Raw genomic sequence first — 26,486 nt, 5'->3', positions numbered from 1 at the left:
GGTGTGGCCTTAGTCGAATCTCTTCACCACTCCAGCCTCAGCTTCTTTATCTGTACAGTAGGGATAAGATCTACCTCCCAGGATGGTTTTGCCTTTACCATTACCCTTCTCTTTTTGTACAGTGTTTAGGTAGTTGAATCCAGCCATAAGAAAATATATTTAGAGGTGGGGGGTGGAACACCTGGGTGGCTCAGTCGGTTAAGCATCTGACTCTTGATTTCGGCTCAGGTCATGATCTCATGGTTGATGAGTTCAAGCCCCACATTGGGCTCTGCGCTGACAGTGAGGAGTCTGCTTGAAATTCTCTGTCTCCCTCTCTCTCTCTGCCCCTCCCCTTCCCTCTCTCCAGTAGTTCTGAGGTCTTACACCACTCACAACTGCAAACAAAGAGCAGTTTTGCATAGGCCAGTTGCAAGCAATCACTGGTTCTAACAGAGGCTTCTGGGTCCCATGTACCCCTCCATGTTTATTTTATTCCCATTGAAAATGGTGGAGGGATGGAGAGATGGCTCATTTGGAGAGATGGTTCTCAATCCTGGTTTACAGAATTACTTGGGAGATTTCTTTTTTATTATTATTTATTTAAAAAGCTGATGCCTGGGAGGCACTTCCCAAAATTTCTGATTTAATGGATCTGAGATGGGACCTAGACCTCAGTACTTTTTAAAAGCTCCCAGGTGATTTTAAAGTGCATCCAGGGTTGGGACCACTAAGAGACAGTGACCACTGGGCCACAGCAGCATTCTGACCATACTCAATCACCATCCTAACCTTGACCATGAGCACAAATCCCCCTTGCACTTCCAAGTACAGGCCATTGAGCACAGACCCCCGCAAGTCCTAAGAGGCCCCTGCTGCAGCACAAGCCACTCCCGTAAAAACTCTCAGGTCTGTATATCCAGGCCTAACCCCCCCCCCCCCCCCAGCGAGCCCAAGGGCAGCAGGTAAAAGGGAAAGGACTATTCTTGAAGAAAAAAGAACACTCTCTAGCACTTTGTCAGGAAAGTAGCCCCAACAAAGAGTAGCCACTGGAAACTAATCTAAAAGCGACAGAACACCCAAAGCCACAATGGCTTAAATAAGAAAGAAAAGTATTTCCTTCTCATTTAAACACAGGCCATCCAGGGCCCATGTGGTGGCTTCACCATCAGGAAGACAGGCTACTTCCATCTCTTTGCTTATCACTGTCCAAGATGGGAGGTTAAAGTTTAGACCTCATGTTCACATTCCAGTCAGCAAGGAGGGGAAAGTGAAGGGGGGGATGCCACACTCTTTTCATGGTTATTTCCCTAAAATTGCACGCAACACTGCCATGTATATCCCATTGGCCAGCACTTAATCATAGAGCCATGTGCATCTTCAAGGAAGATCAACAAATACAGTGTGTATGCTGAAAAGTCATGTGCCTAGCTAGACATGCTAAAAATTGGGGGTTCCTTTGCTGTTGCAAGGGAGGGGGCTACTGGGAAAACAGCCAATAGTTGATGCCACAGGGGCCTCCCTTTCCCTTCATGCAACTGGACTGTAACTATTAAGTTACATGTAAACAATGTGTTTGACTGGGGTCCCAGTGAAAACCACTGAAATAAGACTATTTTCCTATAGCCCAAATTCCAGTGGCTGTAGCTCCCACTGCTCTAAGAAATCACCAGTCCTACAAGAGGACTTCCAGGGGAGTTCTTCAGAAAACGAGGCCTTAAATCTAATGTCCCTCCAATAGGGTAGAGTGAATATTCACACTTAGAAGGAAAGGGCTGACTTCTGTGCACATTAATTCCTCCAGATTTACACTGATGGCAGGAGCTCTCTCTTGCTCTTTCTGGAAGCTGCACAGATTATTTTCACTGGATCGTAAATATGTTTAACACCCTATTATACTAACCTTTTAAAGCAGTTGTCTTGGGTAGCTGTAAATCATAGTTTAGGAACAACTTTCTATGATTCAAAGGCCCTTGAAATTCCTGGATGCTGTAGTTAAATACTTGAAATTAAGATTGGAGGGTATAGATTTTGCTACATTTCAAGGAAAGGAAACAAAATCCTTTGGGCTGGTTCTTAGTTTTCTTTTTCTTTTCTTTCTTTCTTTCTTTCTTTCTTTCTTTCTTTCTTTCTTTCTTTCTTTCTTTCTTTCTTTCCTTCTTTCCTTCTTTCTTTCTTTTTCTTTCTTTCTATCTTTATTCAGCCAGGGCTAAGATAAGAATTGGCAGTCAGACATCTACTGTCCTATGTTAGGTTGACTTTCTCTTCCTTCCCCAGTGTTCCCGAACCTGTGGCGGGGGCATCCAGAAGCGTGAGGTTCTTTGCAAACAGCGCATGGCTGATGGCAGCTTCCTGGAGCTTCCTGAGACCTTCTGTTCAGCCTCAAAACCGGCCTCCCAGCAAGCCTGCAAGAAAGATGACTGTCCCAGCGAGTGGCTCCTCTCCGACTGGACGGAGGTATGTAGGCTCCTCAGAAGGAAATAATGAAAGAGGCGTAAGGAAGAAAAGCAGGCACCCCAAACTTACACATAGAGAGGATAAGAATAGAACAAAATAATCCTCCTAGCATTATGGAACAGATTTTTGTAAGCATTTATACCACAATGTGTCACTAGCTTTTAACTAGGCTGCAGGGACATGAGGTAAACAGCCAGCCCTGATGCAACAATCAGAAGCATGGAATTGTAAACGGGCTCCTCGTGGAACAAAACCAGACCTTGTTTGGCCCAGAATTCTTCTCAGAACACTGCGTTGTTCTACCTTCATCCCCACACCCACCTCCCCGACCTCCCGGCACCTCCTCCTCCCAGATGTTTCTAGTCTCTACTCAGGAAGGGCAAAGCCTCTCTCGTTATTCCCTTCCAAGTTACTGGACAATAAGGAACATGATTTATTAAGAAGAGAAGACCAGGGAAATCCTGCCTCTTTACTGTCAGTTTCCTGGCTCCAAGACGCTAACAATTTCCCAGCAAGAGAACTTGATTTCCCCTGTTGCTTGCATTTGGGGGGATGATTACATCAGCATCCACCATTCCTGACTTGCCTCATAAGTTAGGGATATACCCCCAACTAACCTACTTTTCTAAACAGTTCCTACTCTAACACTAGCATCAATGAAGTCATTTACACTCACTTTCGACTTGTTTTCAGCCCCTTTGACTACTGTGAATTGCCTACAACTCCCTCAGCATCGTAGGCCTGTGTGTCTTCCATAAAGAAGTCCCCCCAGAGGTACTGCCTCCTAAGCAAATGTAGCCAAGAACAGAATCGCCAGGCCCGAAATGAAAATCTTTGTGTCACGAACAGATGCAACACTGTGCCCTTTCTTGCACATAAGCATTTGAATTGGCCTTGCTGATCCCACTGCCTTCTCTGTGGTTGTGTGTATACATGTGTGTGTGTATGTTGTACAGATACACAGGATGGGGCTGCTGCTGGTTGAAATACATCCGAGGGACACTTGCTTCCACAGAGAGAAAAGCTGCCTCTGAAAATTAAGATGCTACCTCTTTCAACCTGTTCTTAGACTTCTTGCCCTTGATCGTATCCACTCATACAGAGTTCACTCAGATGATACCTGCTAAGGGCATTGCAATTGTGAGGTAACCTACATTACCACAGGTTTTGTAATTTGGCAATAAATTGCCTTCTGGTGGCATCTCACCCCAAATGACTCAGAACAGGAGTAGGGCATGATTATTTTTTTCAAATTTTAGAAACAATTTTCTTTCAGCAAGATAAAGGATTAGAAGCGTGTCAAATAAGTGTGTGTGTGTGTGCACGCATGAACATGTGACTGACAGTTTTTCTATGGAATGATTTGGGAGTATAGTATTATATCTGAAAAAATCATAAAACAGTGCAAGAGAGTGTAGTCATATAGTTGCCAAGTAAGTGACTCTAGATGAAGATTTCCTCCCAGGGGCATATTGTGAAAGGTGTCCTTCTACAAAGTCTATCGGTGACAGTTGCCATGAGTGGGATGCTGAGGAATGGACTTGTATGTACTATAATTGTCCTCCCGTGTTCCTGGAGTTTGTGGCCTCTGAGCACATGAGACCCACAGAATTCAGAAAAAATTATTTTAGGCCCTCAGATTTGAAGCAGGGACCGTTGTGATTAGGCGCTTAGAAAATGAAACTGCTGAATTGAGGTACTCTAGGTCCCATTAAGTACAGCAGACAGTTTGTTTTTTTGTTTTTTTTTTTTAAGAGAGTTGGTAGGGAGGAGAAGCAGAGAGAAAATCTTAAGCAGGCTCCGTGCTCAGTGCATAGCTCAATGTGGAACTTGATCCCACGACCCTGGGATCGTGACCTGAGCTGAAATCAAGAGTCAGATGCTCAACTGAGTGAGCCACCCAGGTGTTCCAAGTATAGTAGACCATTAGAATTATGTCATGTGTGCTTAGGAGTTAGACTCACAGACAGGCAAACTTAGGTTCTAATCCTGACCTTGCCACTCTGCTCGGTAACTTTGGGCTATTTAACCTTTCTCAGTTTGCATATATGAATATTGGGGATATATAATGTCCACTCATATGATTATTGGGAGGCTTCAGTTAAATGATGCATATAAACTACTTTGTGCCTAGTAAAAGTTAACCCTATTATTGTTATGATTCTCTTCCATCCCTGCTCATTGTCAGGAGGAGAGGAAATAAAAGAAAGTACTTACCTTGACTGGCCAGACTCAGGGTCATGCCCTAGGCCTCCTGTGGGCTTTCCCAGTCTTCCTAGGAAGAAGAAGTTACACTTTGGGAAGTAGGACTACTCAGCCCTTATCCATGGAATGTTATTAGGTTCTGAGTTACCTGGGTTGATGAATGGAAATTGCAAACACCGGGAAAGGACTGGGAATGGTGGGAAGTAATCACCAATTCACTGGGATTAAACTCAAGCTGGTGCCATGCAACAGTGCTCCCGGGGGCATTCACAGAGGCTGTAATTGGCCCTGTCATCCCAACAGCCCTTGCCCTGGCCCTCTGGCTGAGATGAAGCATACATTCCACATCCCCTACCCCCAAGACTCCCCTTGGAGAAAGGAAGACCTGGATGATCTATGGGTGTTTTTCATCCTCAACTATCTGGACTCAATCTCATAGTTACTGCACAGAATCCCTTAGAGACAGAATTAAGCCAAAATTTTAGACACTTCAAATAAAATTACTTTCAGATTCTATTCTGAGAATACGATCTCTTAAAAGGCCTTACTTCTTTTCTTTAAAAGAATTCCTTGCATCTCTTGACAGAGTTGGCTATTATATATTTTTAAATCATATTTTTATGAAAGTCATCCCCCCCCCAAAATATAAAAGAAATTAAGGTCAGAATAGTCCATTTCAGAGCTAGAAGGAGCTTAGAAGATCCTATAGCCTGGTTGTTCCTTTAAAAATTAAAGCCACAGAACCCTTTTTTTCAATTGAAATGTTACTATGAAGCCAAGAATCTAAAACAGATCAAATCAGAGCTGTTTGGATTGAAGTGTGGATTAGGGTCCCAGATCTCCATAGGTTGGGTCTCCAGATCACCGGAAAAGCCCCTGAATCACTTCCTCAACATAGAACAGGGTTTGACAATCCCTGCTCTTGCTTAGTTTTATTTTAGAGATAAGGAAATGGAGTCTCAAGAAAGAACTAGACTTGACCAAATCATCAACCAATCTTCGGACACACAGTCTGTTTTTCTGCTTGGCAACACTAAACTGACCATGCTCTTAAATTTTCCAGGCTCTTTGCCTCCATCCCACCTGATTCCGGGATTTGGTGCTGTCATTTACAATAAAATAAGGGATGGGTGGAATCTGGAATCCACGATCATCAGGGAACAAAAGCAATGGGTTTGATTCTTACATCCATTTTTTGCATCTTAAATGTCGTCCAGGCTGGTGTATATCACAGTACATTGCAGGGAATAGTTCATTTCAGTGGGTTAGCATATAACACTTGAGAATATAAGATGATTTTTTTTGTTTTTAGTGTTCATTTTTCAAGTGAACGTGGCATACTGCCATGACCCTAGTTCAGGTCTTTATCATCTCAAGCCTGGACTACTGTGGCAGCCTCCTCAACTGACATCCCCGCCTGCCATAGATCTCCTACTCCCATCCCTCCCAGACACTGTTGCCAGATTAACCTTCTCAAAACACCTCTTTCATCATTTCACTCCTCCCTTCAATGGCTCCTCAATGCCTTGTGGACCAATTCCAAACCTCCTATCTGAAAATGAAGTCTCCAACGTCTGGCCCCAAACTACCTCGTGAGCTCCTGATACTCTCAATTTGTTGCCTCTGTTCAGTCAAACTGGCTTAGCTCTGCCCCCAAGCCTGCCTTGGATTTTTACACTGAACTCTTCAACATTTGTTCTGGATATGCCCCTGCCCCCCATGCTCATCGCAGGTTTCTACACCCCTTCAGACTCTACCCATCTTCAAAACCTAGGCCAGGAAATCACAAGTGTACCAACAGCATTCAACAATTGTGAGCATTCATTTTATAATACTTGTCTTCTAGCTTTATATTTCTACTAAATTCTTCTATTACTATCTCTTTAAATAGCTTTATTGAGGTGTAACTTATATACTATAAAATTCAGCTGTGCATTGTTTCCAAGGTTTATCTGTTTACCACATATTTAAGAGACCAACATTCCTTTTAAGGTACAATAAGATTCCATTACATAGATAGACCATATTTTTATTGGTCCATTCACCAGTTGGTGGACATTTGAGCTGTTTCCCTTTTTGTCTGTTACACACTTTCGCATACAAATCTGTGTGGATGTACATGTTCACTTGTCTTGGGTAGATACCTATGAGTGACATTGCTGGGTCATGGGGGTAAATGTATGTTTATCTTTTTAAGAAATTATCAAGCTGTTTGTCAAGAAGACTGTAGTATTTTACATTGCCACCAGCAATTTATGAAGGTTCTAATTTGTATATCCCCACTCATAGTAACATTTGTTATTGTCTTTTTTACTATGGCCATTTCAGTGGATAGGAAGTGGTATCTCATTGTTGTTTTGGTTTCTATTTCCCTAATACAGTATTTCATTTTAGCAATGTTTTTGGATTGCCCTCCCCCATTATTGATGACAGCTCCTTGAGGTTACAAACCACCTTGCACAGTTTTTCCTTAGTATCTAGCACCCTACCTCAAACATAGTACATGTATAACAACTACCTCATGCTTGACATTAAAATATTACACTTGTGAAAGAAGGAGAAAAAATTAGCATTGAGTGTCATTTCTGTGTGTGAAACTTAAAATATATTATCTCATTTAATTCCCCACCTTGAAAAATAAGTCTAAGAAGTGCAAACAGACTCTGAGTTGCCAACTGCTAAAATGCTGAGCAGGGATTTGAACACAGGACTCTATGACTCTGTAACTCTAAAGCCCAGGCCATCTAAGTAAAAAACAGGTAGAGTGTCTACAGGAAACTTTAGAGTAGAAAAATCTTAGAAGGGTTCCTGGGTAGCTCAGTTGGTTAAGCATCTGACTCTTAACTTCTGCTCAGGTCATGATCTCATAGTTCATGATTTTTGAGCCCCGTCGAACTCTTCACTGACAGTACAGAGCCTGCCTGGGATTCTCTCTCTCTCTCTCTCTCTCTCTCTCTCTCTCTCTCTCTCTCTCTGTGTCCCCCTCCCCCACTCACACATGCACGTGCTCTCCCTCCCTCTCTCTCAAAATAAATAAACTTTAAAAAAAAACAGAGAAAAATCTTAGAGCTAGCAGGTGGTTACAATATGGACAATCTTCCCATATTGTTACATAATTAGTATTTCTTTTAGTGACTGTTGCTTTTCCAAGCAACTTTTCTCATATTTGGGGGTGTTTGAGAGTCCATACAAAAACCCATTAGCCTCTACACTTACATGCATTTGACCTTTGTTTTCCCTCACCAGTGTTCCACAAGCTGTGGGGAAGGCACCCAGACTCGAAGTGCCATTTGCCGGAAGGTGCTAAAAACCGGGGTCTCGGCCATTGTCAATTCCTCCCTGTGCCCTCCCCTGCCGTTCTCTTCATCCATCAGGCCCTGCATGCTGGCAACCTGTGCACGTGAGTATGTCAGAACTCTGGGGATAGGGAGACAGAACCCACGTAGAAGCAGCTGAAGCCACGCAGTAGCCTTCCCTAAACCCAAGACCGGGTAGGAGATTGTCAGGCAGGAAGCCTGAGGAGGGCAGCAGGCTGGTAAACTCAGCTGGAAGTGGAAAGGAATCTTAATTACACGTGGCCAGGCAGAATTCTCTTCTCGGCTGGAAAAACAGTTTGCAGGGGGTAGAGCAAAGTTCACTTGCTGGCATACAGAGATCTGGAAGCTGGAGTCAGCAGATTACTAATGAAATCGAATGTGGTCCACTCTGGGGTTTTAAAATGCTCTGAACAGATTTGTTCTGTTTAATAGTAATCCCTAGAGTTGTACTATTTCTGGGCTCTTCCCCCCAGGCCCCCACCCCAGAGGCCACTAGGGCCTTGGTGCTCTGCAGACCCCAAAGGGTAAACGTGGAAAGGGAGACATTCTCCTTCCCTTTGTCCTCTGCCTCTTTTTATGATTCTTTTCTTTTCTTTTCTTTTCTTTTCTTTTCTTTTCTTTTCTTTTCTTTTCTTTTCTTTTCTTTCATCGTTCTAACGAGAGGAACTGCCTTTCCCCTGGGATCCCCCTCCATCTAGAACCTGCCTCTCAGCTTCTACGGGTAGCCAGCCCCAGCAGGGTGAGAGCGGGCTGCCCCGCGGCGCCTAATGAGTTCGAGCTTTGCCTGTGCAGCCGCTTGATGGTCCACGGCTGGTAGCCACTTCCTCCCCGAAAACCTAAGGCGGCCAATGAAGGCCCTGGCCAAAAGCAACTCTGAGGCCGTTTTCTCTCCCTCTTCCCTTGTGTGTGCCTCCTCTGCCTTCCTCTTCGCCCTCTCTCTTGTGCCTGTGTTCGTTGGCTCTCGTTTTCCTCTGCCATTCCTTCTCTTTCTGCATCTGCCTGGCTTCCCTCCCATTCCTTTCGTTCCAGGGCCGGGACGGCCAGCCACCAAGCACAGCCCTCACATTGCGGCCGCCAGGAAGGTCTACATCCAGACGCGCCGGCAGAGGAAGCTGCACTTTGTCGTGGGGGGCTTCGCCTACCTGCTCCCCAAGACGGCTGTGGTGCTGCGCTGCCCCACGCGGCGCTTCCGCAAGCCCCTGATCACGTGGGAGAAGGACGGCCAGCACCTCATCAGCTCGGCGCACGTCACCGTGGCCCCTTTCGGCTACCTGAAGATCCACCGCCTCAAGCCCTCTGACGCGGGCATCTACACCTGCTCTGCCGGACCCGCCCGGGAGCAGTTTGTCATTAAGCTCATCGGAGGCAACCGGAAGCTGGTGGCCCGGCCCCTGAGCCTCAGGAGCGAGGATGAGGCCCTCGCGGTGAGGAAGGCCAGCCCAAAGGAGGCCCTGCAGACCCACAAACACCAGAACGGAATCTTCTCTAACGGCAGCAAGGCTGAGAAGCGGGGCCCCGCCGCAGACCCGGGGAGCCGCTACGATGACCTCGTCTCCCGGCTGCTGGAGCAGGGTGGCTGGCCCGGGGAGCTCCTCGCCTCCTGGGAGGTGCAGGACTCCACGGAAAGGAACACGTCTTCCGAGGAGGACCAGAATGCCGATCAGGCCCTCTGGCACCTGCCCTTCACCATGGTGACCGAGCAGAGGCGCATGGACGACATACTCAGGAACCTCTCCCAGCAGCCTGAGGAGCTTCGAGACGTCTACGGCAAGCACCTGGTGGCCCAGCTGGCCCAGGAGATCTTCCGCACCCACCTGGAGCACCAGGACGCGCTGCTCAAGCCGTCTGAGCGGAGGCTACCCCCGGTGGCCATCCCCCCTCATAAGCACGTGTCTGGTTTCAGCAGCTCTCTCCGGACCTCGTCCGCTGGGGAGGCCGGGGGTGGCTCTCGCCGGCCCCATCGCAAGCCCACCATCTTGCGGAAGATCTCAGCTGCCCAGCAGCTCTCGGCCTCCGAGGTGGTCACCCACCTCGGGCAGACTGTGGCCCTGGCCAGCGGGACACTAAGTGTGCTCCTGCACTGTGAGGCCGTCGGCAACCCAAGGCCTACCATCAGCTGGGCCAGAAACGGAGAAGAGGTTCAGTTCAGCGACAGGTGAGCCTTGCAGATACCCGGGTCTGGGAAGGGAAGGGGCAAGGGGCCATATCTCGCCCAAGGTGCTTTATTGGCCCTGCAGGTGGTTCCAAGAGTGGGGCGCAGAGCCCTGGGTTTCAAGTCCTCTTTTAGCACCAGTAGGGCTATTGAAACAAAGACGAGGTGTTTGGTTTTTCTAAACTGTATTCTGCCCTCTTTATAAGGTAATAGCAACAATGCCTATCCACCCCAAGCCCCATAGGGTCCCAAAGATTAATGAAATACTTTCCAGATAGCTTTGAACTTCTGGCAGAAAGGTATCATTCCAGGCCAAGGCATTTTTACATTATTGCTCTGTGAGATGGACCATTGAAAAGCTTATATGTAGGGATACTGTCTCCATGTGTGTGGTCCCCCAGGGCTGGGGAGAGAGTGCAGCCAGCACCTGCTGCTCCCTGTGGGTGAGACCATCCTCTGTGTGGGCCAGACAAGGCTGTTTGTTCCAGAAAGTTTTTATTCCCAGTCAGACCTGTGATTAATTATCCTAATCCCTCTTGGTGTCTCTGTCTTGATGTGTCATTACTAGGATGACACCACGTATCACTTACTGGTTTCCTTGGGCTGTAGCCATTCATAATGTAAAATCAATGGTGGTGGTCGAAGTTATAACAGTAATATTTTGGAACACCGCATGCCAAGAAGCGTGCCATAATTCCTGCATGCATTCTCTTAATCTTTATAGTGGCCCTGACAACAACGATAGCAGCCCTCGAGCAGTGACAGTCTGCCAGGTAAATGTGGTGTTGGTGTGCTTTATCTCACCCATTTTCACCGTACCTCTGAGAAGTGGGTACAGTTTTTATCCATATGTTACAGAAGAGGAAACAAAGTCTAGGAACTTGCTGAAGATCACAATTATTGGGTGGCAGGGCCAAGACACGTGATGCTAAGATAGGCAATCAATGGAAGAATCGTAGACTCTGGGTAAGAGAGGACTCTGGACAGTCCTCCAGCCCAGAGACCTTGTTGTACACTTTTATCTTCTCTGAATCCATGTAGAATGCCCTTTTCATTAAACAGACTTCTAAATACTATTCTTTGGTAATCCTCTTCCCTAGTTTGCTAGCTTTGGGTAAGGACAGAACGAAGGCAGGATTTGTTGTGCCAAGCGGTTTGCCAGGTTTCTCTAAATGTGACTGCACCTGTTAGGATACCTGTCAATCTGCAAGACTGACATTATCCTCCAGTGTCACATAGAAAATCAAGCTTTACCAGCTCTCTCAAGAAGACCATGCTTTAGTAAGAGCTGGGCAAGGATTCAATATCAAGTTTACTTGAGTCCAAAGAGTACACAGCTCTGTCTACTCTTCTGAGACTTGGTGAAAAAACGTGACTTTGTCTAGCCTGCCCACATCTTTTGTGCCTTTGAAATGTCAATAATATTGCCTGTCAGCCTTACAGTACTTACAGACCAAACAGTTAATAACAATACTAAGTGTTTTTTCTGTGTACTTTTAGTAGATGCCAGACACTGTGCTCAGTGCTTTATGGCACTATCTTGTTTAATCTTCAAAAAAGAAAAAAACCCTAGGGGGTAAATACTATTGTTGTTACCATATCAACAAAAGAAAGCTGAGGCACAGATGTGGGACCCCCACAGAAGCACTGGAGAGAGGGTTTGAATGCAGGCAGCATGCCTTGAGAACCTCTCCTCTCGTTTGCTTCTTGGTCCTCCCCAGCTCATACTTTCCTTGACATCTTGATTGCTATGATTCTTGCTGTGATTTCTTTCAAGAAGTCTTTTACAACAAATTTTGGGGTCAGGCTAAAGTTGGAGTAAATCCACTTGAGGTCACTGGGTCAGTAAGAGGTAGCCCCCGTGTGAAACCCCCAGGATGTTCGGTATAGGGGAAGAGTGGTGCCCTGGTACTGGGGGGGGGGGGGGGGGTGCACTGGAATTCCTCTTTTTTAGTGCACCTGTCACACCCACTGTGACCAAATCATGCCATCTTCTCCACCAGCCAGTCAGCTTCTCAAGTGTAGGTAACATTTTATTGCCCAGGATTGTACTACTGGAATTGAAGGGAGTAGCAGTTGGCTGTGCATGTGGAACATGCTTTTCAGAGATGAGAAAACTGAGGTCCAGGGTAGTTTGGGAGCTTCGCAGTGTTGGCTAGATAGTAAAAGGCAGAATCAAGAGGGCAGATTCGAACCCTGTTCTGCCCAACTCAAGCCCATGGTGTTTTGAGTGAATGAGTAACTTCATGCTTCCACTCATCTGTACTTGGCTCAGGATGCTAAGTTGCCTCAAGACCCTTGCTATTTTTTACCAGCTCTTTCCAGGGTCCCTTCCTTCTTCCTAAAAGCCGTAGACAGGTAAGCTGTTGGGAAGGGGGAAAGGGATCATCAGGACTCTGTTGTGCCTGAAACTGCAGGGAGAACATTGAGCCCATGGCTTACTCAGAGGTCGTGACAATTTCCTTGAGTGCTAGAGATACTTTTTATGAAGGCCAAGGATCACAGCCCATCTGGATCACCTGGTGACTGAAAGAGGGCTTCAGAAGGAGTCAGATGGGCACTGAGAGCTTCAGGCTGATTTTTGAAAGACCCTTCACTTTGTATGGCCTTAGTCCCTTCATTTCAAAAGTGGGGAGGGACAGGGCATCTGGGTGGCCCAGTTGGTTAAGTGTCCAACACTTGGTTTCAGCTCAGATCTTGCAGTTCCTGAGTTCAAGCCCTGCATTGGGCTCTGTGCTAGCAGTGCAGAGCCTGCTTGGGATTGTCTCTCTCTCTCTCTCTCTCTCTCTCTCTCTCTCTCTCTCCCCCTTCCCCCACTTATGTCTCTGTCTTTCTCAAAAATAAATAAGCTTAAAAAAAAAAGTGGAGGAGGGGGAGAGGCTGTACCAGATCATCTCTGAGGTCCCTTCTCCCTCCTTTACTCATTTACAAAAGACCACAGAAGATAAAAACCAGTATCTAGTGGGGAGCAGGAAGAGCCTTGAGTACAATAACTTCCAAATTTGTTGCAGCTTTTTCTGAGCTCCACAAAATGGGGGTACACTGATTGCACGAGCTTGGGATGTGTTCACTTGAGGCTAAACAGATGTATTTACTGCTGGATTTTACCTCTATTTTTTTTAATATAGTGTTTGATATTTTTTTCTTGTTTTTATTGTAAAAGTAATAAAGGGTCTATAAAACAATTCAAATAATACCTAAATCTATAAAGTACAAATACAAGTCTCCCTCATCCTCTCACTTCTGTTCCCCAGAGTCTGTCTCTCTCAATAATCTGGTATACATCCTTTTGGAATTTTTATATATTTTATTGTATTATATATAAAACACATACATATATGATTTGGTTTTTTAATGGGATATTACTCATGTTTAGAAATTTGACGTGGTTTCTACTCAACAACATGTCTAGGAGACATTTCGTTATAGTATGTAGAGATCCGTATCACCATTTTTAATGGCTGATTACTGTTCCCGAGTGCATTGAACTATCCCCCAATTGAAAATTATTTTGGTTTTTCCATTTTTTTAACTCCTTTAAGCATTCCAGCATGTGCTGTGACTTTCCAAGTGAACAATAGAGTATGCATGATTTTCCACATAGTTCTTTGATCAATGAACAATTTTCTGCCCAGCCATCTCAAGAGCTCTTGAAATACCACCTAGGAAACATTAGTGTCACCTTTAAATTTTCACCTCCTCGGGTGTGCACCTGGGTGGCTCAGTCGGTTAAGTGTCCAACTTCGGCTCAGGTCATGATCTCACAGTTCATGGATTCGAGCCCCACGTCGGGCTCTGTGCTGACAGCTTGGAGCCTGGAGCCTGGAGCCCACTCCAGATTCTGTGTCTCCCTCTCTCTCTGCCCCTCTCCTGTTCATGTTCTTTGTCTCTCTCTCTAAAATAAAATAAACATTAAAAAAATTTAATTTTCACCTCCTTGGGTATTGAGAATCTGACCCTAATGTCTTTATGATGAAGAGCGTGCAGTGGAATCTTGCTAGAAAAAGACACATGGAAGCCAGGTGCTGAAGATGCACTAAAGGTGCTAGACGAAGACAGCAGAGGGCCAGTTCTGGCTCTTCAAAGTCACCAGGACATTGGTGGGAGTGTGGATGAGGAGTAGCATTAAGAGGGATCACACGTGAGGGGTACAGACAAAAAGTTTTACAGTTTGGGCCACTCTCAAGATTTTTCTAGATCTAGCCTTAACAGAGCTTTCTGATGCAAGTTAATGGCACACCGTAAGGAAAATTAGAGATTTCAGATTCTGATCTCTGACGTCATAATTTCTCCATTTAACTTAGCTGGCCAGTAAGAAATATGGCTGGAGCTTCATTTTCTGTACAGTTTTCCAAGTCCTGTTTGAGAAAAGAAAGTGAACATATCTGCACAGAGCACACAGGCACAGAGCCGCCATTGGGACTGCTTTGCTATGGGCTGTTGGTGACCTCTCTGTGTTGGGTTTCATTGCTTGTCATCATTCCTATGTCCGGTAGCAGTTCAGAAATGCTCATTTATTTTCCAACAGAGACGTGCTGAAATGCCCAGTTATAGTTCCGTTAGTCTGTTTTTGCTTAGTACCAAATCCATCTTTCTGAAAGAATCTGCAAGATTCAGCTGGCTATTGGTCTGTATGACTTTGCAGTGTATTAAACTATACTCTCAGTAGCCTGAGCCAGCAAGATAGGTCAAGAGAGGAGGAAAGTAACTGAAGACAAGTCTACCACATCTTTGGCTTTTAAATATGCCAAAGTTTTATCTGAAAGAAATTCATTATATGAAATAATCACTATCAATTTGGTACTACTGTATCTCATCATACATATAATTTACTAGTTGAAATGAATTTACGTGATTCTTAGAAGCACATGCCAGCCTCTCAAGCAATAGTTTTATGGGATGTCTCTGAATGTATTAGGACAGACTGGTTCATCATAATCCCTTCTTCTCCCTTATTCCACAAATATTTCCATGCATACTTGGACCAGACCCTACGTTAGATACTGGGGATAGAGAAAAAGAAGACTCATTCCCTGTCAAACTAAAAGTCTCATTTGGAAGCCAGAGAAGTAAATGCAGTGCTTAAGTGCTAAAAGATGGTATAGGTATTTATTCATTCCATAAACATTTATTAATCTACCTATTATGTGCCCCCCACACACCTAGCCACTGGGAGTATTGTGAATGAAAAAGTCTGCGTCCCCTAGCAATTTACATGCATTTAGATTTCTGCTCAAATTTCTGCATCAGAAAGACCTTCTGATGGTCACTGTTCAAAAGAGCACTCCTCATCACCCCTTATCCCTTTAACTTTGCTGTTTTAGTCACAGAATTTTATCACCATCTGATATATATTGACTTGTTGATTGCCTGCCCATAAGGGTGGAGACTTTCTTTACTGCCATATCCCCAGTGCTAGGAATAGTGCCTGGTACCAAACAGGTACTGAGCAAATAGTGAATGAATGAATGAATGATTGGAGTAAGACAATAAACGCAGAAAAGTACACAAGAAAAGCATCAGGTGGTGATATGTTTGGGACAGAAAATTGAAACGGGTGATAGGGAGTGATTTGGTGGCCATGTTAGACGGGTGTTCTGAGGTTATCGGTAAGCCAAGATGTGAATGATGACCAGTGTCTAGCAATATGACATCAGGAAGAAGAGCACTCCTGGCCAAGGGGAAAGCAGTGGAAAACCCCCGAAGTGAAGAGAGTTTGGTGTGTTGAAGGAATCCCCCAAAAAAGTTCATTTGGCTGGGCTGTGGTAGGCAGAAGGTAGAGGTGATATGGGATGAGGCCATAAGGCTAACCAGGGACCACAAGAAGGAATCTAGCTTTTAGTCTGAGTATCAGAGGGAGGTTTTGGAGGATATCAGGCGGGAAAGTAAAATGATCTAATTTCCATTTGTAAAGACTCACACTGGCTCCTTTGTGGCAAGTGGATTGTAGAGGAGCATGAGTGGAAGTGGTAAGGTCTCCTCTCCAATCACCCCTTCAACTCCGCAAATACATGCGTGGCATCAGATACAGTGGTAGGCACCAGTGAGACTATAAATAAAAGCCACTGTTCTCCAGAAGCTAAGAAACACCAAAGGGCTGGTGTGGAGTCAAATACCTTGGCCCCTGAGTTTGTTTTAAACTCCAATGGGCAGAATACTTCTCTTAAAACTTCTAAACGTTTAGAAGCTCTGACTAGAGGAGTTGCCAAGTTCAGTGTGCACAGTAATCACCAGGACCTTGTTAGAAATGCAGATTCGCACATCCTACCCTACCCCAGAAACACCTACAGCAAAGCCCCAGAATTCATACTTTACAAACACCACAGGTGACTCTGAGGCTGGAGGCTCAAGGACCATCTTTAAGAAGCATGTTGAGAGAGAAAAGGGGAGGAAGGCGCACTTCCTAATAGCACTCGCTTTTAATTATGTTAAAAGATCTGGTGGAGACAGAACTCAACACCAAGGTGACACTTAGGAATTCCAGGCACCCTCCCTGCCCCCTGCCTTCCCTCACAGACTCCCACCAACCCACACGCTTTCACATGGGTTGGATTGAATTCACACCAGGCCTTGGACTTGGGGCAAACTGCATAGTGCCTGTGTGTGTGAAGGGAGCAGACATGTGGAAGTTAACAGGCTCCAAATCTGCCAGTTTTCAGGGAACACTCTGGACTGGCTAGAGGTTGAAATAACCAAGTGTGGCTACCTGGTTCAGCCTGAGAACAAAAAAGAACTGGGCTTTCCAGCACGGCCATGGGGAGTAAGTTAGAAACTTGTTTTCAAGGGGCTGCGATGCCACTTGATTTAGAAAACAAGAGAACTCTGCCCTATTCTCTCTTTGCTTTCATTGCTGAATCCTTAGCTCTGTGGACCTGTAATTGACTGGTTTCACCATATTGCTGCCCTACAACGTCCACCAAGAAAGAAGTATTGTAGCTTCACCTCATGGGTCTCATGCACTAATGGTACCTGAGTGGTTTATAAACATTAATATGATAGCCCTGGAGTAGCCAGCCTATACTCTGGAAATATTTCGCATATAGGTGGCTATCTTAGGTGCCCCCCAGCATTGTTAATTATGATTTTTAAGTACCACCTAATATTCTCCCTCAGTTTATTATAGAGTTGGCTTCTCTCGGTCCACCTCATATTCTTTTTTCTTTTCGTAGTTCTAAGACTTAAATATATGGCATCATCTTTATTTTTTTCTCCAAACTTTTACTTACATTCTAGTTAGTTAACATACAGTGTAATATTAGTTTCAGGTGTAGAATCCAGTGATTCATCACTTACGTACAGTACCTAGTGCTCATAACAACAAGCGCACTCATTAATACCCATCACTTTTTTCACCCATCCCCCACCCTCCTCCCCTCTAGCAACCCTCAGTTAGTTCTCTATAGTTAAGAGTCTATTTCTTGGTTTGCCTCTCTTCCCCTCCCCCCATGTTCATTTGTTTTGTTTCTTAAATTCCACATAGGAGTGAAATCAAATGGTATTTGTCTTTCTCTGACTAACTTATTTCATTTAGCATAATATATTCTAGCTCCATCCATGTTGTGGCAAATGGCAAGATTTCATTCTTTTTTATGGCTGAATAATATTCTATCATATATATATATACCACATCTTTATCCATTCATCAGTCCATGGGCATTTGGGCTTTCAATACTTTGGCTCGTGTTGATAATGCTGCTATAAACATTTGGGTGCATGTATCCCTTCAAATCAGTATTTTTGTATTCTTTGGGTGAATACCTAGTAGTGCAGTTGCTGGATCGTAGGGTAATTCTATCTTTAACCTTTTGAGGAACTGCCATACTATTTTCCAGAGTAGCTGCACCAGTTCAAGAAGAAGAAAGTGGTCTCCGAAAACATTTCTTATCTGATCTCTGAGTTGCATTCCATAGAAGGCTAAGCACTTCTTCCTAAAAACACATGCTGGCTTCTTCAGAAACCACACACACTTGGTTTGCTTCCTACTTCTCTGGCTATTCTTTTTCAGTCTTTGTGCATTTTTCTTCCCCTGCCTGCCTCCTATCTACCCTCTTGGGAGTCTCACTCTCTTCCCCTGGATGCCAATGATTCTCATGTGTCTAGCACCAGCCCGAATCTCTCTTCTGATTCTTATGCACAGCTCTCTACTGGACATCCTTACCAGATGCCCCACAAAGATGTCAACTTTGTATATCTAAAACTAAACTCCTGAATCCCTATCCTAGGAAAGTGTACTCCCACCTATCCAGCTTCCCAAGGCAAAATATTTTTATTTCTAGACTGTTCTTATTCCTCAGTGGCTCTTTCATTCATTCCTCCACTTTTCTCTGTTTTCACTGCCTCTACTTTGCTTTACCCTTGTCCACTCTAGATGATTCCAACAACCCTCTAATTCTGTATTTGCCTTTTCTAGACCAGGGTTGGCAAATTATAGCCAGTGGCTCTTATGTTTTTTAAAGGGTTATTAAAAATGGCTTTTAAAAATGTTATTCAAAGAGCTGTTGAAATTGAGCCCAGAGTTTTTGGGTCAGCTTGCTCAAGGTTTCACACTTGGTAAGTGGTAGAGCTGGTATTTGAACCCAGGTTATTGAAGGGTTATTAAAAGAAGGGTTTTAAATTTTTAAGGGGCTATTAAAACAAACTAGAAATAAAATATACAACAGATACTATAGGTGGCCCTCAAAGACTAAAATATTTACTGTCTTGTTACAGAAAAAATGTATTGACTCCTGCTCTAGATCATTTGATATGCTACTGCCAGAGTATCTTTCTAGCAAACCTGTCTATGCAGCTTTCATGCTTAAAATTCTTTTACTGGCTTGCCATCACTTGAAGAATAAGTTCCAAGTGACTTTGTATGATGTGCAACACCTTTTGTCATCTGACATTTGTCTCCCTCACTCGCTTCATCTCTTACCATCTCTTACACTCCCCCCATCTCACCCCTGTGAGCTATGCCTTTCACCAGTACCCAGTTACTTGCTGTTTATGAATTTGCCTGGGCTTTAGATTTACCTCATCCTACCCTTCCTTACCAGAAGCCTAACCCTAAGGCTCAGTTGAGCTGGCATAGTAGAGCTGGGATTTGAACCCAAAGTGACCCCCTACATGACCCACATAGTACCCTACACATTGTACTCTGTCTCATATCACCCTACCACTGTGTGTTAGAATTCCTTATTTGTTTTTCCACATTACCTTCTGTATTATGGGCAGAAGGCAGCTATTCTTCTTCAAGGGCAGATATTTAAGAGTGTATGTTAATTTCTCCACAATTCCAAGAACACATTAGACACTCAACAGATAATAAAATGATGGATGAATGAATTTTAAAAATGATGAACACTAGTGATTAGCAGGGAGTTTTCCTAATCACGGGAGACTATAGACTATATGGTTTTTGCATAATCTGAACTTCCAGTCTTTAATATGCAATTATGGCAGACTTACAGAGTGGTACCCACTCCCAATTAAACATTTCTGCCCTGCCCACATGTTCTCCATTAGAGAAGTGTCAGGAAACCCTAAGGTTCTGTGTCACACAACTGTACAATTTGAAAAGGATGGCTGTAGAATGAATAAGTACAGAGAATAGGGGCACCTGGGTGGCTCAGTCAGTTGAGTGTCTGACTCTTGATTTTGGCTTAGGCCATGATATCATGGTTCGTGGGGGTTAAGCCCCACCCCCGGGCTCTGCACTGATGGCATAGAGCCTGCTTGGGATTCTCTCTCTCCCTCTGTGTCTGCCCTTCCTCCACTTGTGTGCATGCTTTCCCTCCCTCAAAATAAATAAATAAATAAACTTTTTAAAAAGTTAAAAAAAAATAAGTACAGAGAATAAATACCTTGTGGCATCCTATCTCCCATCACATCTAGGCCAATGAAGAAATCATCATCATCATCAACATTTATTAACCACTTGCTTTGAGCGAGGTGCTGTTCTGAGTGTTTTACAGGTCTTCCTTTATTCTTATAATAATGCTTTGAGGTTACTATCCCAATTTTACAAATGTTGAAATTGAAGCATAGAGATGTTAGATTAACTTGCCCAAAATTTCACACTTAATAAGTAGTGGAGCTGGGATTTAAACCCAAGGAAGTATGGCTCCAGAGACTATTTCTTTGTATTGATTTTAACCTTAGTTGAATACATGGACTTGGCCATTGTTTTAAGAAGAAGCCACTGGGGTCAGCTAGATCTAGCATAAGTTAACATTCTGTCTTCTAGCCAGCTGGCTTGCAATCCGTGAGCCTTCATTTTTATTTTGGCATATCTGTTTTAGGGAAAGCCTTTCTTCTATTTTCTATTGCTCTACCTTTACACACACTTTCCCATATAAATATGCATAGTACTGGGCACATAATAGGTGCTCAGTAAGCACTGTAATCGTGACATATGTATTTGCATCTCTGTGTATGTTTACAGTGTTTATGGCCTGTGCACATGTGTGTCTAGAGACCTAGACCAAAAAGCAAGCTGAAACTAAACTGTTCCTTGCTTTTCAGTTACTCTGTACAAACACTGAACTCTTAGTGGGCCCTCCTAGACTTCATCACATTGAACTGAAACTCAGGCAGAAGCTAACTCCAGTTTGCATTTGGATGGAGTGTAACGCTAGCCAAAGAATCTCACAAGTAACTCTTCCCCACATCTAATACCAGGAGGCTCATGTAATATGGACAGATGTACATTCAGTGTTCCTACGTCTGAACCCAAATCCGGAAACACTACCTGTAAGGACACTGCTGATTTCCTTATAGAAAAGAAAAGCCAGATTCTCTAAACTAGGTGCTGGAAGTACGATTACCAAATTGGGGGGAAAGCTGGCTGAATATTGATCCTTTTCTCTGAGAAAATCTAAATATTGCTGATAGCCCACACTGGCAGAGAAGTCTTGATTTGCCATTCAACACTCTGGCCCAGGGGTGAGCTACAGTCAACATAATATACATAGTTCAGTTAATATAAGCCTTAAAGCATCTAAACAAGCCTTTCCTAAAAGTTATGGGATTTTTCAAAGGAATAAAGATGAACATGAAGAATAATATGAAATTAGATACTTTGAAAAAGACACTGATTCCTTTTTAAGGGTGGGAAGTGACTCACATGTGATAATCTATCTACATGGAATCATGGGGAAAGGGCTAATGTCAAGGAGTTTCTGCCTTTTAACCCCTAAGCCTGTCCCTGTTTTCTTTCTATTCAGGGTCTGCCTGATTCATGCTGGTCATTTCTGACCTACCCTACCCCCCTCCTTGATCAGGAAGAGCAGCCAGGTGGTTCATCAGTTAACACAGAGGGCAGCCCACAGTGGTAGAAGGACAGTAGGGCAAGAGCAACTTAGGTTGGAATTCCTGTTCTGCCACTTAGTATCCATGTGAGCCCTCTTTAACCCCTCTGAACCTTGGTTTTCTCATTACTAAATTAAAACGATTATACCCACCCTACAGAAGACCAAGAATATGAAGAACATATAGTATCTGTAAAGTGCCTGACATACAATGGATGCTCATACGTCAGCATCTATAATCATATATAGAGATATAATCATAGAGAGAGATACATAGATAGAAGGTCATTATATCATACCATCTTCCAGGACATCACAAAATAAGGAGCTTTATTCTCATTTTGAGGAACTAGGGAACAACCTAGGCAGTTGTTCAAAGAGATGAGATAGAAAGGTATGAAGGAAAACATAGTGTGATAGGGAATTAGCCTAAATCCAGGCAAAAGGGGAGAATGCTTATATTCTTCTGACATTTTTTTGCTATTGTTTCTGGTCTGGTAGAAAAGAGAAATGTGTATGCTCTCTATGCTTATACTTCCCAGACAGTTTTGGACAACTTTCCAAAGTGGTGTTGAATAGGAGATGAATTAAGGAGTACTTGGAAGCCTTTGGCCTGGGCAACACAGAGTATTTACAGATGGAAACTTCTCAGAATGGAGGAGAGAATCAAATGGGAAATGCCTCCAGGGTCAATTTGAGAACCACAGTTGTGAATAACGCTATATGTAAAAGTCATAAGCATACGAAATGCAGTTTCCAAGTTTGCAGAGACTATAAAAACTGGGAGCAGGGCAGATAGGGAGAGAAGAAACCAGTTTTAGTTTGGTTTGGCTTGTTTCCTTCGTAGAACTAAAGGAAGTGGGGATAACAAATGTTTTTCCCAGTTGAAAACTATAGGAATAGTAAGTCAGAGGAAAGGGGGCTATCCCAGTAAATACCTGGGTCTCGGTGGCGGGGGGGGGGGGGGGGGAGAAGTATTGAAGGTCAATGCAAAGGTCACAAGAGCATCAGAGGACACAAGATCGTGACAACCAGGTGGCACAAATGAAGCTTAGAGTCCAGCCTTCTCTGTTCCCCAAAAGGTTAGGAGGTATCCAAAGATCCCTCTAGCATTTATTCTTCTTAGAAAAATGGTCCTAGAAAAAGGCAGAGTTCCGATAAAGTGGTTAACGTGGTTATATAAATGAGGAAGGCACTGAAACAAACCTGAAGCGAAAATTCCTCTATGTTCTAGGTCAGAGCCAGAAAACTCTTCTAGTAAAGGCCCAGATAATAAATGTTTTAGGCTTTGCAGGCCATCCTATCTTTGTCCCAACCATTCATTTCAGCCATTGTACCCTAAGAGCAGTAATAGAAAGCACTTAAATGAGCATGCTGGTGTTCCAATAAAACTCTGTTGACAAAAGCAGGTGGCAGCTGACCAGAGTTTGATCCCTCTCCCAGGCCAAGAGGAAATCAAGTCAGAGTCATTTCATGCATAGCTTGACAGTTTGAAATGAATTACCCAGCTAGCAAATAAAACTACAAGTATTAGCAAATTCAAGATTTCATGAGTTTCTGAAGAGAAAGATGTTGAAGAGTTTGGCAGAAACTACTAGGACAGGGTTAAGAATGTGTGGTCAGGTGGCCTTTCCCATTCCAAGAATATTTTCTATACTTCCACCTGGAGCAACCCTGAAGCTTCCAGCATCAAATAACTTTTAGTTGGCAATTACATTAAAAACAGCCAAGGTTATAAAAAGTTGCCCTAGCCAAATGGTGATATGAAACTCTTCGTGAACCTCAAATCGGTTCCCCAAAATATCTGTACAAAACAAAACTCTCCCTTGCAAGTCTCTAGGCTACTATAATTTTTGGTTTCAGAAAAAAAAAAATTCTTGCTCACAGAGGAGGTCTTCTCACAGCATTCTTTTTTTCCTCCAGCTTCAAGCTATTTAAAATCTAGAATATTCTTGTGAGTGATTATCCATTTCCCTGAGTAACTACAAACTTTGGCATAAATTACCCCCCCCCAACAAAAATGAGGCCAAACCACATGCCTTCTAGTTATTTAAAATCCAGAATATTCTTGTTAGTTATTGTCCATTTCCCTGAGTAACTACAAACCTTGGCACAAATTACCCCCCACCAAAATGAAGCCAAACCACATGGCTTATTATTAGGCCCCAGTGGATGCCTGGATATGGTCAGTTTTTTTAAGGGTCAAAGTTCACTCCCCATTCCTGATTCCACCATGCACTAGCTGAGCAAGTTGCTTACCTTCTCTGAGCTTTTGCTTTCTTTCTCAAAAGGGATAAAAATATCAATCTAATAGGATGACATAATAAAATTGTAGAAAGCTTATACACTTTCTAATAAGTAACAGCCCCCACTGTCCCTTTGTGCTAGATTTAATTATCCTAATCTAAAAAATTTCTAGGCAGAGAAAAAAAAACCACCTGCATTTCAGAGTAAGTAAGAGTCCTCAGCATCTTTTCCTAAGAGTTTGGAGCTGATGTTCTTTACACAGCTGGCTTTCACTTCATGTATTTCCTTGTAGACTCACTTTTTACCAAATCTCATTCTTTTACTGATTATTTATATACTTTTTTTTTTTTTGGCAATTGCAGGATTCTGGCTTTTTTTTAAGCGTTCTAAGATTTCAGCATTTGGTTAATAGTGTTAAAGCAGTTATGAAAATAAGTAGTTGTACTTATTCAGAAATTTTGGAGTCAGGAATAGAACTGAGATGGTTGCCAACCTGACATGCCATGTGACCTCAGTCTCTGCTCCTCCTTTCCACCCCCAGTGCTACCACCAAGGTAAAGGCATTGTGGCTCACTCCCTGCTCATTCACACACAAAAAAACCCTTGTCCACCCACTTCCACGTACCTGGTTTCATTCCTTGAAACTTCTACATTTCTCAGTCATTTACCCTTGTCAGAACAGTTCCTCACAGCATCCAAAATACATAGGCTCAGACATGAAGAGTGAATGATAACAGTGATGGTCATGTCAATAACAACAACAACCTGTATTTCCATAGGTTTTAACACATTGGGCAATCATTTGCTTTGTTTTTGTTTTGTTTAATATAATTTATTGTCACATTGGCTTAGATACAACACCCAGTGCTCATGCCAACAGATCATGTGCAATCTTTAAATACCTGAGCACAGGTAGAATAGTCCCAACAATCTTAGATAGGTGCTATAATTCTCCTCATTCTATAGGTAAGGAAACTGTGACATTCAGAAGTTAAGAAATGACTTGCCCAAGGTTACAAAGTGACTAAGAGTAAAGCTGGGGTTGGAACCCAGGCAGCTTGCCTGCAGAGTCTATTCTCTTAACCACTATGCTATATTGTCAGCATGATCATTTTTAGCTCCATTATTCTGAAGTCTCTATCCAGCATGATAGCACTGTGCTAGGGAACTATTGAAGAGGGAACTATGAAAGAGGTAAAAAAAACTCTCAGCCCTTGAAGTATTAGTTTACCACCTAACTGAAAAAATGAGACCTCGTAGAGTAGAAAAGGTTTTGTAGGACAGCTCAGAACAACTCTGGATGATCAGGAAAGGAAGAAATTCTTGTGGACAGTGGTAACACAAGTGGTAAAACTTGACTCATTCTTAACTGAAAGGGAGAATTTGGAAGGATAGATGGGAGGAGAAAGAGCATGAATTCAGCCCCAAGCTAATGACAAGGAGAGCCAAAGAGGCCATCTTGACTAGAGCAACAAGTTTCTGCTGGGATGTGGGACAGGTTAAGTTTTCAAGGATGAGAGGAAGATACTGTTCTAAAGAGAAAGAATGTACCTATGATTTCCAGCATCCAGTCCTGTGTTGAGACCTAAAATGGGTCTAAGAATGCTTGTTTATCAGAGGTACATGGGTGGCTTGGTCTGACTCTAGATATCAGGGTTATGAGTTCAAGCCCTGCATTGGGCTCTATGCTGGACATGAAGCTTACTTAAAAAAAAATTTTTTTTTTAAATGCTTGCTTGTCATGGTGGGAGGCCTGAGATGGTACAGCATCGTGGCCTGTGTCGCCAATGGCTGTTTCTGTGTCCAGACCTTTAAAATTTCCTCTCAAAAAGGAGTTCCAAGATGATAACATAGGTGACTACCACCTGAATCATTTTTAAAAAATACCAATTTGTTAAATGCATTTGATGTTGAAACTTATTTATTTTACTTAACCATAAGAATGGGTCTCTTTGATTCTTATAAGAATTGTCTGAGGTCAGTATTATCCTCCATTTGCAGAAAGAACTTAGAGGCTCAGAGTTGAAAAGCTTACCCACGACCTCCACATGACTCTGTCTCTCTTGATTGAAATCAGAACCCTTCCTCTCCATAGCAGCTAGACATGGTTGGTCATGGAGGTCACTTTGAGAGATGGGCCTGCACAAGACTGTAGTGTTCACAGCTGAACCAAGGATTCAGAGGAAGGCATCATGATACCACCCCACTCTCAGAATTGCTAGAAGCTTTCTTTTAGACCCCAGAGCCACCTCTTTTTCAATAAGAGTACTTTCAAATAAGAGTACTTTCTTACCATTACAAATGCAGAGGAGATAACTTCACTTCAAGGAGCTTGTCCTTGATAGGACTGGCCCATGGACACTGTCCATATCCTACTCACAAGGTTGATCAGGGCCATACTTCTGTAACTATAGCAATTATTTTTACTCTCTCAGCTGCTCCTTCATTGCTAGAATGCTTGAGAAGACATTCTGTCACAAAGAAGCTTACAAGGCCACCAGAAAAGCAAATTCCTTTATTTTCTGGCTAACACTATGACCAAAGAAATAAAGCAGTTAAGTTTTAGCTCATTAAACCAAAAGGGAAGTGGGGTAGGGGTATGGGAGAAAAGCAGCTAGTATTAATATACCTAATGTGACCACAGGACCATTTTCCATGTAGGCTTTAATTATGCCCCATTTCATGTCCCCTCATTCTCTGATTCCTTAAATTCCAAAACAACCCCAGAGAAACCTTTCTGGTTTTGCTTGGAAAGCAGCACTATGTTTCTGTGCCTGTGCATTCTAAAACAGGCCTGTCAAATCTAAAAACTAAATACAAGCTGACAGAAATCAGCTACTA

The 26,486-nt window shown here is 43.3% G+C and overlaps 1 protein-coding gene across 9 annotated transcripts in view; it reads left to right on the top strand.

The window, feature by feature from the left end:
* The window catches only part of ADAMTSL1 (ADAMTS like 1), an 872,819-nt gene that overhangs the window by 742,036 nt on the left and 104,297 nt on the right, over positions 1-26,486 (top strand). For all 9 annotated transcript variants that reach the window (XM_053205052.1, XM_053205051.1, XM_053205050.1 and 6 more), the window contains 3 exons: positions 2,257-2,436; positions 7,888-8,041; positions 8,988-10,113. In XM_053205052.1, the coding sequence (XP_053061027.1) occupies positions 2,257-2,436; positions 7,888-8,041; positions 8,988-10,113 (1,460 nt within the window). The remainder of the gene's footprint in view (positions 1-2,256; positions 2,437-7,887; positions 8,042-8,987; positions 10,114-26,486) is intronic.

The sequence above is a fragment of the Acinonyx jubatus genome, chromosome D4 (genome assembly GCF_027475565.1).
Source record: "Acinonyx jubatus isolate Ajub_Pintada_27869175 chromosome D4, VMU_Ajub_asm_v1.0, whole genome shotgun sequence".
In the NCBI taxonomy this organism is placed as follows: Eukaryota; Metazoa; Chordata; class Mammalia; order Carnivora; family Felidae; genus Acinonyx; species Acinonyx jubatus.
Note: the sequence above shows the minus strand (reverse complement) of the source record. Positions and strands in the feature narration are given on the sequence as shown.